Genomic DNA, 19,839 nt, shown 5'->3' on the forward strand with positions numbered 1-19,839 from the left:
ACCACAGACGAAGACGCCGGAACCTCTGGATCCAGGGCAGCAAAGCTGTTTCTGGTCTGTGTCAGTTCCGGGCTCAACATCTCCATGGAGACCCCGTTGCCAGAGGACTCCTTCTTCGACTTCCACGGCGAGTGACGTACCTCCATGGCTGGTTGGTTGAGTCGAGATCAGCTCCGTTCTCCAGGGAAGGGGGAGACCGCTTCAGGAACCCTGCCTAGCACCGGCCAGTCGGCTGTGGAGAGCCGACACGGCGGTGAAACTTCCACCAGACCAGAGCGGAATCCGGCTACTGGGGTGGAAGTAAAAGAAAAAGTAGGTGGGCGTGGGTTCCCCAGTAGTTTATGTAGGTTTGCCACTTGCTTGCTAAGAGTAGCTACTTCGCTCCTGTAGTCCTCCACAAGCAAGCAGTTGCTACATTGAAAGTCAACGAGGTCCACATTGTCCCGGATCAAAGCAAAGTAAAYGCAGCTCCCGCAACGTTGGAAACGTTCAATAGTGGCCTCCATTTGCGGCCGCCGAGCCAGCTAGACTAGCTGGGCTTTCGCGTCTCTCCCGGCCCTATATGGAATCTGTCAGGATCCCGGGACAGATAGCAGCTCTCACAGCAATTTAGCCCAACAGAGCCGCAGGATTCAAAATAAAATAAAAGTATATAAAAACACTGTCAGCTTTTAAACCGAGGTCTTTAGTTCAGGTTTCAGCGTTCAACAGCAAACATACATCGCGCTCTGATGTCAGATGATTGTTACTGCTGTTGAACAGGTTCCCAACCTCAACTACAGTATCTTTGCTGGCATGCCTGCTGGCAAGGTTGATAAATAAAATTAAATTGCTTTAATTACTGGGTTATGATACTATATACCAGTTGTACTAAACTCCCAAGGCATAACAGTTCCTAAAGAATCAATGTGCATCCTAAATTCAAATGACAAATGAACAGGTTAAAAGGTATACTTAGATAACATATGCAGAAAAATGTACATATTTATTTACATAGAATTAATTAGGCATAATGATTATGGCTCTAGGTTGCAGGAAAGGCTGTTTCAGGTGCATGACGCCCTGGTACCATAGGCAGGGCAAGCTAAACTTTCCTTAAGTAAATTGAATTGCCAAAATTATATAACCTAATTAGCCTACTCCTGTCTATACAGAAATAATTACAATTATTAAAATAGGCTACAAAAGCATGATTTGGCCACAGAGAATCATTAGCTTCTTTAAAAATAAAAAAAATTGGTTACAGTCGGAAGGAAAGGCAGCGCTCAGCAAATACCAAATACGCGCAGCAAATACCAAATACATGATTGTTAAGTTGCGACTGTTTGTGAAAAGTAGAGGCCCAGCCAGGAATATCACGATATTTCAAAATACAATCACGGGAAAACATAGTTTGAAAAGCAAATGGTTATTGCTGTAAAGAAAAGACAATTGCACCAGCGGAGAGCATCGGCAATATCCCAGTTGAGTGCGCACTGTGCATATTCACTCTTTATCATTGATTGGTTAGTGCCACTTAAGTAAGTTTTTGTCCAATAATTTCCTTCTCTAGTTTAGATGGACGTCATATTCTATTTGTGTCTCCCCTTCTCGTAGGCCTATAACAATGTTTTGTTTTATTGATATGTTTGTAATTGTCAGCAGAGTTGGCTACACAGTCATTTGTCATATCTTTTTTTTTAAATGTCTGCTAATGTCTCCAGTCATATAAAGTGTAGTAGAATTGCATGAAATGTGTTTTTAAAATGCCACATTTTTCCTGTGCAAAGAAAGAAGAAACATATCTGGTACAGACTATACTAGCCTAGGCCTAATCTTCTCTACACGTGCTCAGCTGTGTATTGAATTAAAAAAAWTTGCGAACAGTGTTTGAGTTATATTATTAGCCTAAATTATGACTATCCAATTTACTCATCACATTACAAATAGTAGGCTATCTTGCATAAGTCTGAAAATGTGATGATGCATGGAAAGCTTTATTATAAAGGTGTATGGTGAAAATGAAGTTCCCCAAACTTGACACCTCCTATGCCTGGTACCAATTTTAGATGTGTTGAATATAGAAATGTTACCTTTGTGGGTTGTTGCTGGTTCCGTTGAGCCCGTGAACAGATGGGTTGACGGAAGACATTTGTTGTATATCATCTGTTGTTATATTCATCTTTCACTAGCATCAGACAAGAACACTTCCTTTTAACTTTGTCTACCTCTCTGGCTGTGTATCTCTCTTCCTGTTACGACCTCTCTACCTCACTCAGGGACTCTTTCTCTCTCTCACACGCATCCTGTGTTGATAATAATAAATGATTGCATTTATATAGTGCGTTTCCAGATGCTCAAAGCTCTGTAAGGGGAGGAAAATCACCTCATCCACCACCAATGTGCACCCACTACACAAAAAAAAATGCTGGGTTAAAAAGCAACCCAGTGCTGGGTAAATAGTGGACAGAACACATTTTGTGTTATTTTTGACCCAGCAGTTGGGTCACTAAGTTGAGTTATTGAGCTATGACCAGATGGACAGTATTTCTGTTGCATCTATTAGAAATACATGTTTTAATTACTTCTAATGTATTTTGTAACAAGATCATTTCGAAAGCCGTAATTTATATTTTCAAAATGCAAAATACTTTTCTATACCATTTCTTTATAGTGGTTCACAATCTTTTGGCCCCCTTTCACTACATTGGTATCAAAAGTCTGATGGCACCATGGTGAGATAAGACTGTCTGTAAAAATGAACAATTGCAAAGCGTGTGGAGTTTTATTCTAATGAGCTCCACCCTGAAACAAGGCCAATGACAATACTAGTGTTAGCGCAAGTATTAGAAGTCTATGGGTATCTACTAGCATGCTAGCAGATACCCATATACTTCCAGTCATTGCGCTAACACTAGTTATCATTGGCTCGTGAAACTACCTCTACCTTCCTTCATACTGGACACAGAGACATAAAACATATCCACAAGTTCGTCTGACTCTGGGAAGTAGATAAAGGGACAAATTGCCAAAATCCAGAAGTATTGCTACTGCTACTTTGGTTCAGTGTCTACTTATTGTATTCTCATTCTATGATGTAACAGGCCGTGTGTGTCAATGTGCAGGTCTTTGTGTGTGTGTGTGTGTGTGTGTGTGTGTGTGTGTGTGTGTGTGTGTGTGTGTGTCTGTTTGCATGCATGCATTCATTGGTTGACCACCTTACAAGCTGAATCCTCACCCACTGACTTCTGCTGAGAAACACTCATGTAGCTGAAGAGAAAATAAAGCGTATTGTTGTGTTGAAAACATATTTATTGGTAGATCAGTGTTACATTTGTGCAATGTGACCGCTATTATCAGCTGTTTGTGTGCTATATCGGTGAGAAGCAGTACTGAATGCAGAGGGAGAATTTGTGGTCCACAGCCTCTTACAGTTGCCCACAGCGGTGTGTGTGTGTGTGTGTGTGTGTGTGTGTGTGTGTGTGTGTGTGTCGTGTGCTGTGTGTGTGTGTGTGTGTGTGTGTGTTGTGTTGTGTGTGTGTGTGTGTTTTTTGTTGTGTGTGTGTGTGTGTGTATGCATGCATCTCTTATTGTAGTCTTCTGCAGGCAGGTAGGTGGCGCAGGGCCAGATGTAGTAAGGGATGTACAACGCAGCTCAGCGCTGCTATGGTTATGGTTGCGTTTGTCACCCTCCATCGTGTTTTCCCCTTCTCACAGTCGCCCCCGTGTGGTGACGAGCAGGCGGGTCGTCTGGACATGGTAGGGAAGGAAACATGCCACAAACACCACAACCACAGCTAGGATCTTCCTTCGTACTCTCAGACTACCACTCTTCATCCTCTGCCTCTCTCCTGCCCCTGAATGCACCTCCAAGTCTACACCCTGTATGTTCTCCCCCCTGCCCTCCCTCTCCCCTAAACTCACCCCACACCCCTCTTCCACCCCACAACTCACCCTCCTATCCCCTGCGGTCACCCCCGTACTCACCTCCCGCCCCTCCCTTGCCCCTCCTTCACTGGTGTTTGTGTTCTTGGACCCCCTGACCTTCTGCAGATGCAACACTAATCCCCCATAGCTGACCAGAATAAGGATGAGAATCACAAAAAACAGGGCCACCCCCAGGCAGTGTTGGTTGTTGAACTCTTCTCTGTGGTGATTCTCCAACATGTCAAAGCAGCTGTCTCCTCCTCCTCTTCTTTCGATCTGAAGTACCACACTGGCACTCACCACCGTTGCCACAGTTACCCAGGTGACGAGGCAGAGTACCCAGCATCCCTTGGGCCTGGTGAGGGGAGTAAGGAGGGCGGGGCGAGGCCACACCTACAACCAGGGAAAAATTTGAGAGCAAAATTGAGTGGTTGAGTAATTTATTAATTTAAAAATGTATTTTAAAACAAGAGGTTAATTAAAATAATCTCATTAAAAATCAATCCATTTAAGTTTGAAGACTTGTTGTTGTAGGCATCCGTACCACGGTGGCATAGCGCGTCACACTGGTCCAGAGAAGCAGCATTATGTTACAGTAGAGGTTGACGTAGAAGACTGCTATCATGGTTAGCATGGCGGCCTGACACACCTTGTGCTCTCCAGACCAGATGTGACCCCTCCGGTAGTAAACCACCCGGAACAGAAAGCTGGTGCACAGCAAGAGGTCAGAGGTCACCATGTTGAGGGTCAGGATGACGGTGGGGGTCCACACCGACCTCCACAGAGTTTATGCAGGGTCAGGCCATTGCCTAGGAAACCCAGGAGTGACAGGGTCAGGTAGAGCCAGGGTTTGACTTGTGTGACAACAAAATCGGGGTATAGCCAACACTGTCTGGAAGAGGAGAGAGAGGAAGGGAGGAGGAGGATTTGAGAGAGAGGAGAGAAGGAGGATGGAGTTGAAGGGAGGGGAGAGAGTAGGGAGGTGGATGAGCAAAAGGGGTGTGTGTGTGTGTGCGTGCGTGCTCATGCTTGTCTGAGTTCTCACATCACATTTTTATCTGACATGACGCAACAAACGAAACCAAGTAGAGTTCAAATAAATTTCTCCACTTATTAAGATCTGGTGAAAACACCCAGGATAGGTTTCTTTGGAATTATCATTAATTTAATAATATTGAGGAATAAAGGTAGCAGATGTACAGTAAACAATGCATCCAGTACATTATCACACTGCATGTAGATAACTTCCACATGGGGAACTCTGTATTTTTATGGACAAACAACAACACAAAAAAAACTATTCTCACGTTTCATAGATTTGTAAGATCACACAGAAATATCAGCATCAAAAGTATCATAGCTCATAAACTATTGATGGCAGGATTATTTTGTCACTGGTCTGCACAAAATACTCCATAATGTCAAATTAATAAAAAATGAAAAGCTGAAATGTCTTGAGTCAATAAGTATTCAAACCCTTTTTTATAGCAAGCCTAAATATGTTCAGGAGTAAAAATTTGCTTAACAAGTCACATAATACATTGCATGGACTCACTCTGTGTGCAATAAGTGTTTAACATGATTTTTGAATAACTACCTCATCTCTGTACCCCACACATACTGTCACGTGTGCTCCCTCTCCGGTCTCTAGGTCACCTGTCTGCTTGTCATGGCGCACACCTGTCACCATTGTTACGTGTAATTGAGCAATATGACACACACCTGGATGCCATCACCTCCTTGATTACCTGCCCTATAATTGTCACTCCATTTGGTTCCTTCCCCAGTTGTCATTGTATCTGTATCTTGTCTGTGCGTTGTTCGTGTTTTGTATTATGCTACATTTATTTATTAAAACACACTCCCTGAACTTGCTTCCCGACTCTCAGCGCACTCGTTACACGTACAATTATCTGTAAGGTCCCTCAGTCAAACAGTGAATTTCAAACCAATTCAACCACAAAGACCAAGGAGGTTTTCCAGTGCCTCTTAAAGAAGTGCAGCTATTGGTAGATGGGTAAAAAAAAAATACATTGAATATCCCTTTGAGCATGGTAAAGTTATTAATTACACCGCAGGGATTTCACCATGAGACCAACGGGGACTTTAAAATAGTTAGAATTTAATGGCTGTGATAGGAAAAAACTGAGCATGGATCAACATTGTAGTTACTTAACAATAGTAACCAAATTGACAGAGTGAAAAAAAGGAAGCCTGTACAGAATACAGGGCACTAAGGTAATAATGCAAAAAATGTGACAAAGCATTCACTGTCCTGAATATAAAGTGTTATGTTTGGGGCAAATTCAATACAACACATTACTGAGTACCACTCTCCATATTTTCAAGCATGTTTACTTTGTCATTATGGGGTATTGTGTGTAGATGGGTGAGAAAACAAATCAATGTAATCAATTTTGAATTCAGCCTGTAAGACGACAAAATGTGTAATAAGTCGAGGGGTATCGATACTTTCTGAAGGCACTGTAGAAATCATACCTGTGTGGATGATTGCTGGTTCCATTGAGCCTGTGAACAGATAGATTGACAGAGGACATATGTTGTGTATTATCTGTTGTTAGATCTACAAACCATGACGGACCCTCCACCTCCAAATCGATCTCGCTCTAGAGTACAGGCCTCGGAGTAACGCTCATGCCTTCGACGATAAACGCGAATCCGACCATCACCCCTGGTGAGACAAAACCACGACTCGTCAGTGAAGAGCACTTTTTGCCAGTTCTGTCTGGTGCAGTGATGGTGGGTTTGTGCCCATAGGCGGCGTTGTTGCCGGTGATGTCTGTTGAGGACCTGTTTTACAACAGGCCTACAAGCCCTCAGTCCAGCCTCTCAGCCTATTGCGGACAGTCTGAGCACTGATGGAAGGATTGTGCGTTCCTAGTGTAACTTGGGCAGTTGTTGTTGTCATCCTGTACCTGTCCCGCAGGTGTGATGTTCAGATGTACCGATCCTGTGCAGATGTTGTTACACATGATCTGCCACTGCGAGGACGATCAGCTGTCCGTCCTGTCTCCCTGTAGTGCTGTCTTAGGCATGTCACAGTACGGACATGGCAATTTATTGCCCTGGCCACATCTGCAGTCCTCATGCCTCCTTGCAGCATGCCTAAGGCATGTTCACGCAGATGAGCAGGGACCCTGGGCATCTTTCTTTTGGTGTTTTTCAGAATCAGTAAAAAGGCCTCTTTCGTGTCCTAAGTTTTCATAACTGTGACCTTAATTGCCTACCGTCTGTAAGCTGTTAGTGTTCCACAGGTTCCACCGTTCCACAGGTGCATGTTCATTTATTGTTTATGGTTCATTGAACAAGCATGGGAAACAGTGTTTAAACACTTTACAATGACGATCTGTGAAGTTATTTGGAATTTTACAAATTATCTTTGATAGACAGGGTCCTGAAAATTATACACTTCAACAGTGTTTACCACTCCTGCTCCTGGGACATCAATGATTACACATTGTAACTATGCAATAGACTATAAACATGATTGATTTGTAATTCATATTTACAGAAAAAAACTATGCATATCTGACTCCCTTCATCTGCATTAATCTGAGGACACAGGATAGTATTTCAATGAGATACTTAATTCCAACCAGTGGAAAATGTGAAACACTTTTCTGAAAGAAGTTCATTATCCAGGTGTTATAAATACATAATAGATGCATTATAATTATCATAATTGTAATATTATATTATAAACACAAGTTCAATCTGTACTTCAATGCACATATGATGTGCATTATAAAACGAGGAAGAAAGACTAAGTGGGGAGAGAGGTGTAGAAGACAGAAAAGGAAAGAGGTAAGAACAGCGGCAGACAGCATATGATTAATGAATTACAGTGCTACCCTAATATTCTCTCAGTTCATCACACTTGCGGTGTCTCCTAACCAGCCTTGGGCCCCCAGTTGGCCTGAAGGTTATCTTAAGAGCGGGTGAGGTGGCGATAACGGGACTGGTTTCCTCTCTCACATCAAAACATACCTGCAGACGAGTGACAGATGGATAGAGAGATTGCATGATTAAGGGTGTTTTTTTTTATTCTAACACGGTCAGTCATCATAATCATCAGGAGGTGAAATGCAAAACTGACCTTGGATCATTAACTCTGGGACTACTACATCTCTGTCTGTATTTCAATGTAAAGCAACTCTTTAATAATACTTCCTGTTGACCTGACCAAGTGACCTCTCACCTATGATCATGCTGTGCCCTCTGTGTCAGCCAGTTCAGATGCGGGAGGGGTTCACCAAAACAGCTGATATAACCTAGAGGATTTAGGGAGAAAGGGGACAGGGTTGAAGTGAAGAAGAGAGACTGTTATTGTGTGTGTGTGGTCTCACCTGGTGTCCACACTAAGTGGCTACAGAGTACTTTATGCTGAAAAACAGACACATGAGGACAAACAATAGAAGATAATGTCAATAGAAGATACGTATGTGACGCAGACACCTATTGGAGTGTACCTGAAACATTTAAATATAGAGGGCTATGTGTCTCACCACTTGGTTATTGCAAGGCTAACCCCCAGGGAAATCATGACTTGGCAGCAACAGATAGTCCAGTGAAAATGGTTGTGTTTGTGGTGTAAATCTGAAAATTAGCAGCTGACATCAAGGGTTTTTTAATTAATGCATGTGAGACAGGTTCCATGTACAACAAGACAGACAGAGATGGAGAAAAAGAACATAGAACAGGTTAATTACCTCTGGTTATGGACACTTTTGCCAGCAATAAAGCTTCCACGGCCTGTTCCTCGAACAGTGAACATCTGGCAATATCTACATKTTCGACCCYTTGRTCAGCTYGCTCTCTGAAAGTAAAGAAAATAGCTTATTTTTTGTAGATATGAAAACAATAACAGAGTTATGACCGTTCACGTTCAATCTAAAGCAGCAGATGTTATTTTCAGGATACATCAATACACAGAAAGCTTAACAGCAGACTGGTATTGTGGTTGTTCATTAGGTGATGGGAAATATGCAATGATACCTGCACCATCTACACGCTGCAAAGACTCACTAACTCTTTGTGACAGACATATTGTGTTCTTTCATCCTTCTGTAAAAAAGCTAACCGTTACACTGTTATGAAATATGATTATATATCGACAATGAAACAAATATGACATGGCCTGCTTATGAGATGCCATGAAAGAAAGTTAGATTAATTCAACTGAAAATGGCGAGACAGCGAAATGCTTTTAGGTTAGCTTGAGAATAATAATTGCATGATTTATCATTCTACGGTATGTATGTAATATAGTAGAATGTTATGAACCGACACTGAATCGTAGGAGCTAACTACTAGCTATGTAAAAGTTGGACGGAAGAACGCCCAGTGCTGCTTACCTGAGATGCCATCATCACACAGTCCTTCTTCGTAGGTGTCCGCTATGACTTCCTTTGTGTCGGAAAAAAGTTGCTTTCAGAACAATTATTTTTGATTGAAAATAAAAGTTTTGCTCTTGACAAAAAAGACACATGTACCTCCATAGCATATAACAATTTGCCTGTGAATAACCACACCTTCATACAAACGTGCTACTGTATGCAGAATTCTTGACGCACAATCGAAGATGCTGCCACATCCTGCCAGCACGCCCACAAGCGAGCCACCCAGGCATAGAATGATGACGCGTGGAAGAGGGAAAGGAATGAGACCTGGCGCGCTATCTTTATATCTTGACAGTAAAATAAGCAAGGAGATAGACCAAATGCATTTCAACTTTCTGTGGAGAAACCGTACCCATTACATTAGGAAAACTGTTGTAATGAACACTTATGAGTATGGTGGGCTGAATTTTCTGGACTTTACTACCTTAAATAATGCTTTTAAGATCAATTGGATAAAACAATTCCTAAGAAGACCCACTTCTATGTGGAATTTTATTCCTCATCATGTCTTCTCTACTTTTGGTGGCCTTAACTTCATATTGGTTTGCAATTATAATATTGACAAAGTTCCAGTGAAACTTTTTGCTTTTCATCGACAGGTTTTCTTGTCATGGTCCTTAATTTATAAGCATAATTATTCTCCATACAAATATTATATATGGAATAATCGGGATATATTGTATAAAAACACTTCTTTGTTTTTAGAACATTGGTTCCGAAATAATATCCTATTGGTGAGCCAACTTGTAAATGCAGAGTTTTTTTTACTTAGTTATAAGGAATTCTTATCACTTATCACAGGTCCCTGTAACACCTAAAGATTTTGCAATTGTTTTAGATGCCGTTCCCTCAGGTGCTGCTTTATTATTCAGGAACGTGTCAAGAACTGACCCTCAGAGCCTACCTTCCATTGACCCTGTTGACTCATCAGTAGGAAAGATTTGTTTCTCTTTTGGTCCATTCAACAACAGAGCGATACGAACCTTGTTTCAGCAGGATGTTGTATCTATGCCTTATTGGAACGGATTTATTGATAATATCTGTTGGGGAAAAGTTTGGATGTTGCCACACACATACCTACTTGTTAACAAAATTAAGGAAGTTTCCTTTAAAATTGTTCATAAATATTATCCTGCCAACCACTATATGAAGAAATTTAAGGAAAACAAACTCAAATTGTAACTTTTGTAATGACCACCCAGAAACAGTGTTGCATCTTTTTTGGCATTGTATTCATGTAAGAAAACTGTGGCAAGACATCAGTAGATTTATAATTGAACACATTTATGAAGATTTTACTCCATTGTGGAGAGATGTACTGCTTGGATTCTTTACCTACGATAGAAATAAGATGAAACTATTTCATGTAATTAATTTCATTATTCTTTTGGCCAAATTTCATATTCACAAATGTAAATTTACAAACAAACACCACATTTTCTTACCTTACAAAAATAAATGTAACTATATTTTAAGAAAATTAAATACTCTACTAACAAAAAAGCTGTTACAATTATAATTGTATGTCCCTTAAGGTCCTTGTGTAATGTGATATTGTACCCCCTAGCCCCGCCCCTAGCCCAATTGTACTTTGTATATTATTTATATATACTTGTGTTCCCACATGTACTTCCTGTATTGATTTGTTGTTAATAAGAAATATATTAAAAAAGGGAACAGCAACAATTTGTTGCAAGTTTGGGAGGGGGACTAATAGCTGAACAATAGACTATTCAACCTTTACTAAAGAATAGTCTAATAGGTGTGAACCCCCCTCCTATCACAGACCAGATTTGCCCTAACGACCATGGGGTAGCTTGCTACTCAATATAATGACTTTTCAAATAAGTTACCTTACACGTTATGTTGGCCGACAAGTTGTTAGCTACGCTGTCCTTACGAACCACATAGCATATCATTACAGCAGAATGTACCGGTATGTTAGCTAGTAGTTATACATCAAACTTGCCAGTATATTAACTATAGGCTAACCCAACGTTTATTGACTTGATTATTCCAGTCATTCTTTGCTTAGCTAAATGGTATAGTCGTTGTGCTTTCTCAATGGACATTCGGGTGCTTTGGTAAATTCGCTCTGGCTATCTATAGGCTGAACAATAGAACGAGTCAAAATTTACCCAAGGCTGAAAAACGGCTGAAGAACGTTGGCTAAACTGGAACACTAGCGCTAGCCCACAGCAAATTAATGGAATCGAACGTTCGCAGAGCCTGTTTTGACTGGAGTGATGCTTAGAATTCCATAAAAATGTATCCCTTTTTATTTTACCACTACAATCTGTTCGTCGGACGAAGCTGGAACAAAACAACTTGTGTAGAAAGTAAACATCCGCACCTCGATGGTGTCAACTGTGCTTATGTCTGCGTAATGAGAAAGTAGGGAAAAATACAAATTGACTATTTCTGGTCTAGCGATCGATGACAAACGAGCTCGCTGCCCAAACTTACATAATTACAGAGTAGATTCTCCTGATTAAAATGGTGCCCGACTTGAAAAAATCTAAATATACACAGTGAGATATTTGGCGAAATAGACCAGCATGCCTCTCCATAGGAAAACAATGGGGGGCGCTCAGCGTTCCAAGGGCAAAAAGTATTAGGGCTAGCATTTGATGACAACCGAGCTAGCTGCCCAGGCTTACATAATTAGAAAGAAGAGATTCTCATGATTAAAATGGCGTCCGACTTGAAAAAAATCTAAATATACACATTGCGAGATATTTGGCGAAATAGACAGACATACCTATATTTCCCCCATAGGAAACAATGGGAAGACCGCAGAGTTCCAATCAAATGTTTTTGTGTTTACATTTTAACTATAAAACAACRTGAGCAGGTCTCATTGCCAACAATAGCGAAGCAGGCATTGTGACGTTGAACAATAAACTGGGAATAGAAGGTTTGGAAGGGGAGTTGGTGCCACAGTGCTCAATAGAACTAATAGGAGCTGGCAGGGTGAAAAATGCACTAAAATAAGGCCTGTTTTTTGCAATTACTTCAAAACGACAGCAAGCAGCTGGGAAATATGGTCATATTATGAATCTGGGCTCCACGGCGGATGCAATGAACTAGTTTTTATCAGCAAAGAAAATAAAACATTTGATGTCTGAGTGTACCAGAGCGCAGAATAATTCATTTACGAGCGCCAGTAAACATCAGTAAACATCAGAAAAAAGGGGAATTAAATTGTTTCCAGCAGCACAGTTACAGTCACCAACACTTTGGTTAACACAAAAACCGCCTTACCAGCTCTGCTAGGCCGAGTAAAAGGGTCAGAGTGGTCTCATTTGTGTCTGGAAGTAGCTAGCCAACGTTAGCTTGGGTGCTTGACTGCCGTTGTAAGGCCAGGACACTCAAAAATCAACCCTACTCCTCGGCTCGAACGTCCAGTGTGCGCTCCGAGAGCGAAACGGTCTGAATTTACAAACTGACAATGCTCTGAATTTATGAGCATCACGTTGTACAGCGCCATATTTTCTGTTCCATCCTAACGGAAACCCAGATGGTTTTACATTTTTCATGGAATAGAAACACCATAATATTAATCAAATTAATTAAGCAAGTATCAGTCAAAAGTTTGGACACACCTACTCATTCCAGGATTTTTCTTTATTTTTACTATTTTCTACATTGTAGAATAATAGTGAAGACATCACAACTATGAAATAACACCGGTCTCCTGCGTGCCCTGCATTCTGTACTACAGGCATGGCCTGCTCTCCCTTATGTAAGGAATTATGCACTTTCCCATGTTTACTACAGTATGTATTGTAGACTGTACAGTAGCCTAATAAACAAATAAACACATTTTGTTAATAAAATAATGATATAATGAGAAACCGCTATAGCATTCTCTCTCTCTCTTTCTCTCATGCATGCATCCTGTGTTACTGTGGGCAAAGAACACAATCTGTCTTACTGTGGACAAAGACTTTAAATCTTCTTATCATCTTTGGTAATACCAGTGCTACACACTCCACCTTAATGAATAATAAAGTGGAGGGCGCCTTATAGTGGCCTCATACAGAGGTTGTTGTACTCTTCCCTGTCCATGCTAGACCTTCATGAACTTGCGATTTTTCTATTCAGCACTTTGAGTGTCTACTTGTTGTAGTCTGTCATTCGCATTGTCTGATTTAACAAGTCTTTATAAATCCATTCATATGAGTATATGACAAATCGATGCTTTGGTTTTTACTGAGGGCCAACCAAGGCCCAATGTTGCAATATGTACAGTATACCAGTAGTATAACAACAATGCCATTTTCATTACATTGTTCAATTTATTCATTTTTTCATGTTAATTATTCAATATAGTTTCTAATGTCTCTGTTACAGGCAATATATGAAACATTGAAACAGGCAAAAAGCTGTTACAAAACCACTCAACAACCATCCAGTAGCCTATTCAAAATGAATAGTAATATTTTATGTTTTGTCATCACAGTTTTATTTTAGCATAGCATGCCTTCATGGCTTTTATAAGTGAGATTGTGTATTGTCTTTGTTGTTTTCCACCAGCATGTCATGACCAAGTGATTCAATTTCCTCATTTATATAAGTCCCATTATGCTCTCAGTAATATCACTGTGGTGTCTGTATGGTCCTCTCAATGTCTGTGCAGTCCTTTAATTAACATGACATATCCCCTGCAAAAACTGTCATCTGACTGGATGCTAATGCTTCCTTTATGATATAAAACTCTTAATAGTTAATGCCCCAATTCCATGGAGTCGTGTTCATGCTCTCCCAGTCTGTCCCTCTTCAAGTTGTTCTTGGCACAAAATGGCTTATGCTTGCTGGTTCTGATACCTGAAGGAGGATGGACTTTGCTGCTATTTTGTGGCCCAACAAAGTCCAAAACTGACCTCGGATCAGTGTCTAGTGACAACTTCATCTTATTGATATCTGAAGGAGGGAGGGCTGGACAGTTATTTTTCTCCTCAGATTACTGATGAAACTAGCGGTTGGCTTCTCCCACAATCCACACTGGAGCCACTCCCACTGCCACCCGAGTCACTCCGTCGGAACATGTTATTGACCAATCGGAGTGTCTCTTTCCTCACGGACTCCGACAACAGGAAGTACATCACGGGGTCTAGGCAACTGTTGAGGGCAGAGAGTAGCAACACCACTTCGTTGGCTTGGTCTACCACACCCCTCCAGAAGCAGGAAGTTTCGCTGATCTGGGAGACGACGTAGAACACCCGGACCATGTGATAAGGGACGAAGCAGATGGTAAACAGAAAGAGGACGAAGAAGGACTTCCTGGCAGTACGGTTGTAGCGGGTCGCGTTGGGGAGGTCCGGTTTATCTCTCGACGCCCTCAGCAGCTTGAGTGCAATTTTCCCATAAGACACCACAAGGCAGACAAACACAAACCAGAACACAGCAACCAGGAAGAGGTTGAAATAGGCCTTTCCCTGCGCATTCTTTCGCTGTTTATACTGGAAACACCTGGGGGATTGGGAGAAAATAAAATTACTATTAGTGTAATTGTTCAAAATGTTGGACCCTACTCAAATAAAGCATATCATATCTCCTTGAAAAATGTGTAAATACATTTTTCTTGAAAAATAAAACCCACTTGTTCGACTCCTCGTTGCCCTCAGAGAGGAGGATCATGGGCATGACGGAGGCGAGGGCCAGGATCCAGATGGTCCCACAGACGGTGGAGCTCCATCTGGTGGCCTGGAGGCGATACTGCCCCCCTGCGCTACGCTGGATCTTCAGATAGCGATCCACACTGATCAACCCTAATAAGGTGATACTGATATACATGTTCATATAAAAGAGGTTTCCCACGACCTTACAGAGGATGGGGCCCATGTCCCAGTGGTTCCCTTTACTGTGGTAGAGGACTCTGAATGGGAGACAGATGACCAGTAGCAAGTCGGCTAACGCTATGTTGATGAGGAACACTCGGACAGAGTTCTTCTTGGAGTGGACGTATAGAAAGACCCAGAGAGCCAGTACGTTGCCGGCCAGGCCCAAGACGAATATGACAGAGTAGAGGACTGCTAGAGGGATCTGGAGGGAGCTGTCGTCAATTTGACAGTGTTCCCTGGGGTCAGGGGTTGTGGCGGTCAAGAGGTTCTTGAAGGTAGTCTCCGTGGCGATGAGTGAGTGGGTGGACTTGGGAAAGGGAAAGAATGTGACGTTGGCAGGGAAGTTGGTTGTCATAGCATCGGTTTCCCTCTTCAATCCTTAGTCCTGCATAGGGGAGAAAGTCAGGGAAAATAACGTTTCATCCAGAAACTTTGTCTACTTCCTCAAATCATAAACTATCAAAATATAGAAAGTCAGACACACTCCATATAGCGCACAAGCTCATGTTTTTTAATCTACTTCCTTAACCTTTCATTGCTACCCATCCCGGATCCAGGAGCATCCTCATCAAAAAAGCTGACTAGCATAGCCTAGCCTAACGTGACAGGGATATCATATAATATAATTTTCATGAAATCACAAGTCCAATACAGCAAATGAAAGATAAACATCTTGTGAATCCAGCCATCATTTCCGATTTTTAAAATGTTTTACAGCGAAAACACAATATGTATTTCTATTAGCTAACCACAATAGCAAAAGACTCAACCGCATATTTTCACCATTTTTCTACCGCATAGGTAGCTATCACAAAACCGACCAAATAGAGATATAATTAGTCACTAACCAAGAAACAACTTCATCAGATGACACWCTTATAACATGTTATACAATAMATTTATGTTTTGTTCGAAAATKTGCATATTTGAGGTATAAATCATAGTTTYACATTGCAGCTACCATCAAAAATATCACCAAAGCAGCCAGAATAATTACAGAGAGCAACGTGAAATACCTAAATACTCATCATAAAACATTTATGAAAAATACATGGTGTACAGAAAATGAAAGATAAACATCTTGTGAATCCAGCCAATATTTCAGATTTTTTTTAAAGTGTTTTACAGCGAAAACACAATATAGCATTATATTAGCTTACCACAATAGCCAAACACACAAATGCATTTATTAGCAGCAAAAGGTAGCGATCGCAAAAACCAGCAAAATATATAAAATTAATCACTAACCTTGACCAACTTCATCAGATGACAGTCTTATAACATCAGGTTATACAATACACTTATGTTTTGTTCGAAAATGTGCATATTTAGAGCTGCAAACCGTGGTTATACATTGTGAATATGTAGCATCGATTCACCAAATTGTCCGAAGCTATTTTGGACACTCACCTAATCTGACCAAAGAACTCATCAAAAACTTTACTAAAAAATACATGTTGGACAGCAAATGAAAGATACACTAGTTCTTAATGCAACCGCCGTGTTAGATTTTTAAGAATAACTTTACCATAACAAACAGCTTACGTTATAGCGAGACAGCGCCCGCCAAAACGCGAATAATAGGACTCAACATTTTCCACAGAAATACGAAATAACATCATAAATTGTTCTTACTTTTGCTGAGCTTCCATCAGAATCTTGTACAAGGAGTCCTTTGTCCAGAATAAATCGTTGTTTGGTTTTAGAATGTCCTTCTCTCCTGTCGAATTCGCTCCACAAGGCTAGCCAATGTTGATGACGTTCCCAATTTCTCYCGACGCAGAGAATGGAAAACTCCAAAAGTCCCATTAAACGTTGAATAAACTGATGAAACTCGGTTGAAAAAACCTACTTTGATGTTTTTCTAATATGTTTCAAATAAAAACAAAGCCGGAGATATTAGCCGTGTATACCGAACGCTTATCATAAGACACTAGGGAGGTGCTTCCCGCGCCTAGGTAGAGAAAGGAAATTCTGGACACGTCATTCCAAGAGCTCTTGTTCGACCTCAGATCAAGCTAGACACCCCATTCCACCTTCCACTGCCTGTTGACATCTAGTGGAAGGCATATGCAGTGCATGCATATCCATAAATATAAGGCAATTCAATAGGCAGGCCCTGGAACAGAGCATCGGTTTCAGATTTTTCACTTCCTGTCTGGAAGTTTGCTGCAAAATGAGTTCTGTTTTACTCACAGATATAATTCAAACAGTTTTAGAAACTTGAGTGTTTTCTATCCAATAGTAATAATAATATGCATATTGTACGATCTAGAATAGAGTACGAGGCAGTTTAATTTGGGCACGATTTTTTCCAAAGTGGAAACAGAAATATTGACAAGAAGTTAAAATCAACCAAAAGTGTTTTCTGGTTCTTCCAGAATGTTTTCTTGGAAAGTTTATTTGCTCTAATTAGTTCTGGTCTGTTTTGATGGCAGGAGGCCAAGCTGGATGATTTAGATCAGATCAGCACCTAATCCACTAATAATTAATTATACTGTACATTACTCAGGTCCTGTACAAATCTCTGGCCAGCTGATTGACCACCTGACAAACAACTACAGACTACACTACCTGGCCCTACAGTATAGAGGACAATGTTTTTTTTTTCTGTTTTTTTTTTTCACCTTTATTTATCCAGGTAGGGCTAGTTGAGAACAAGTTCTCATTTGCAACTGCGACCTGCCAAGATAAAGCATAGCAGTGTGAACAGACACACAACACAGAGTTTACACATGGAGTAAACAATAAACAAGTCAATAACATTGGTAGAAAAAAAGAGAATCTATATACAATGTGTGCAAAAGGCATGAGGAGGTAGGCAATAAATCGAATATTACAATTTAGCAGATTAACACTGGAGTGATAAATCATCAGATGATCATGTGCAAGTAGAGATACTGGTGTGCAAAAAGAGCAGAAAAGTAAATAAATAAAAGCAGTATGGGGGGTGAGGTAGGTAAATTGGGTGGGCTATATACCGATGGACTATGTACAGCTGCAGCGATCGGTTAGCTCTCGGATAGCAGATGTTTAAAGTTGTTGAGGGAGATAAAGTCTCCAACTTCAGAGATTTTTGCAATTCGTTCCAGTCGCAGGCAGCAGAGAACTGGAAGGAAAGGCGTCCAAATGAGGTTTTGGCTTTAGGGATGATCAGTGAGATACACCTGCTGGATGCGCGTGCTACGGGTGGGTGTAGCCATCGTGACCAGTGAACTGAGATAAGGCGGCACTTTACTAGCATAGCCTTGTAGATGACCTGGAGCCAGTGGTTCTGACGACGAAACATGTAGCGAGGGCCAGCGACTAGGGCATACAGGTCGCAGTGGTGGGTCGTATAAGGTGCTTTAGTAACAAAACGGATGGCACTGTGATAAAACTGCATCCAGTTTGCTGAGTAGAGTATTGGAAAGCAATTTTTGTAGATGACATCGCCGAAGTCGAGGATCGGTAGGATAGTCCAGTTTTATCTAGGGAAGTTTGGCGGCGTGAGTGAAGGAGGCTTTGTTGCGAAATAGAAAGCCGACTCTAGATTTGATTTTGGATTGGAGGTTGTTTGATATGAGTCTGGAGGAAGAGTTTGGCAGTCTAGCCAGACACCTAGGTACTTATAGATGTCCACATATTCTAGGTCGGAACCGTCCCAGGGTGGTGATGCTAGTTGGGGCGTGCGGGTGCAGGCAGCGAACGGTTGAAAAGCATGCATTTGGTTTTACTAGCGTTTAAGAGCAGTTGGAGGCCCACGGAAGGAGTGTTGTATGGCATTGAAGCTCGTTTGGAGGTTAGATAGCACAGTGTCCAAGGAAGGGCCAGATGTATTACAGAATGGTGTCGTCTGCGTAGAGGTGGATCAGGGAATCGCCCGCAGCAGAGCAAATCATGATATATACAGAGAAAAAGAGTCGGCCCGAGAATTGAACACCTTTGGTACCCCCATAGAGACTGCCAGAGGACCGGACAACATGCCCTCCAATTTGACACACTGAACTCTGTCTGCAAAGTAGTTGGTGAACCAGGCAAGGCAGTCATTAGAAAAACCGAGGCTAACTGAGTTCTGCCGATAAGAATATGGTGATTGATAGAGTCGAAAGCCTTGGCCAGGTCGCATGAAGACGGCTGCACAGTACTGTCTTTTATCGTGCCGGTTATGATATCGTTTAGTACCTTGAGCGTGGCTGAGGTGGCACCCGTGACCGCTCGGAAACCGGCTTGCACAGCGAGAAGGTACGGTGGGATTTCGAGATGGTCAGTGATCTGTTTTTGACTTGGCTTTCGAAGACCTTAGATAGCAGGGCAGGATGGATATAGGTCTGTAAAAGTTTGGGTCCAGGGTGTCTCCCCCTTTGAAAGAGGGGATGACGCGGCAGCTTTCCAATCCTTGGGGATCTCAGATGATACGAAGGAGAGGTTTGAACTAGCTGGTAATAGGGGGTGGACAATGGCGGCGGACAGTTTCAGAAATAGGGGGCCCAGATTGTCAAGCCCAGCTGATTTGTATGGGTCCAGGTTTCCAGCTCTTTCAGACATCTGCTATCTGGATTTGGGTAAAGGAGAAGCTGGGGAGGCTTGGGCGAGTAGCAGCGGGGGGGGGCGGGGCTGTTGGCCAAGGTTGGAGTCACAGGTAGGAAGGCATGGCCAGCCATTGAGAATGCTTGTTGAAGTTTTCC

At 41.6% G+C, this 19,839-nt stretch overlaps 3 protein-coding genes and 1 long non-coding RNA gene across 4 annotated transcripts in view; 1 reads left to right on the forward strand and 3 right to left on the reverse strand.

Annotated features, from left to right (window-relative positions):
* The window catches only part of caska (calcium/calmodulin-dependent serine protein kinase a), a 225,728-nt gene that overhangs the window by 140,501 nt on the left and 65,388 nt on the right, over positions 1-19,839 (forward strand).
* Positions 3,567-5,220, reverse strand: gpr82 (G protein-coupled receptor 82). Its single transcript, XM_070437757.1, is given in 5 exon segments — positions 3,567-3,714; positions 3,716-4,299; positions 4,451-4,693; positions 4,696-4,928; positions 5,214-5,220. Coding segments are annotated over 5 exon segments (1,215 nt in total).
* On the reverse strand, positions 5,290-10,059 carry LOC139023778 (uncharacterized). Its single transcript, XR_011474946.1, has 3 exons — positions 8,637-10,059; positions 8,126-8,198; positions 5,290-7,914 (listed from the first exon to the last, which is right to left on the reverse strand). It is a non-coding gene; the product is annotated as an uncharacterized lncRNA (long non-coding RNA).
* Positions 13,742-15,595, reverse strand: LOC111959468 (probable G-protein coupled receptor 34). The gene is made up of 2 exons (XM_023981056.2): positions 14,932-15,595; positions 13,742-14,801 (listed from the first exon to the last, which is right to left on the reverse strand). Exons 1-2 carry the CDS (start codon positions 15,525-15,527, stop codon positions 14,288-14,290), a joined length of 1,110 nt encoding a protein of 369 aa, XP_023836824.1. The 5' UTR covers positions 15,528-15,595; the 3' UTR covers positions 13,742-14,287.

The sequence above is a fragment of the Salvelinus sp. IW2-2015 genome, linkage group LG36, assembly GCF_002910315.2.
Source record: "Salvelinus sp. IW2-2015 linkage group LG36, ASM291031v2, whole genome shotgun sequence".
NCBI lineage: Eukaryota > Metazoa > Chordata > Actinopteri > Salmoniformes > Salmonidae > Salvelinus > Salvelinus sp. IW2-2015.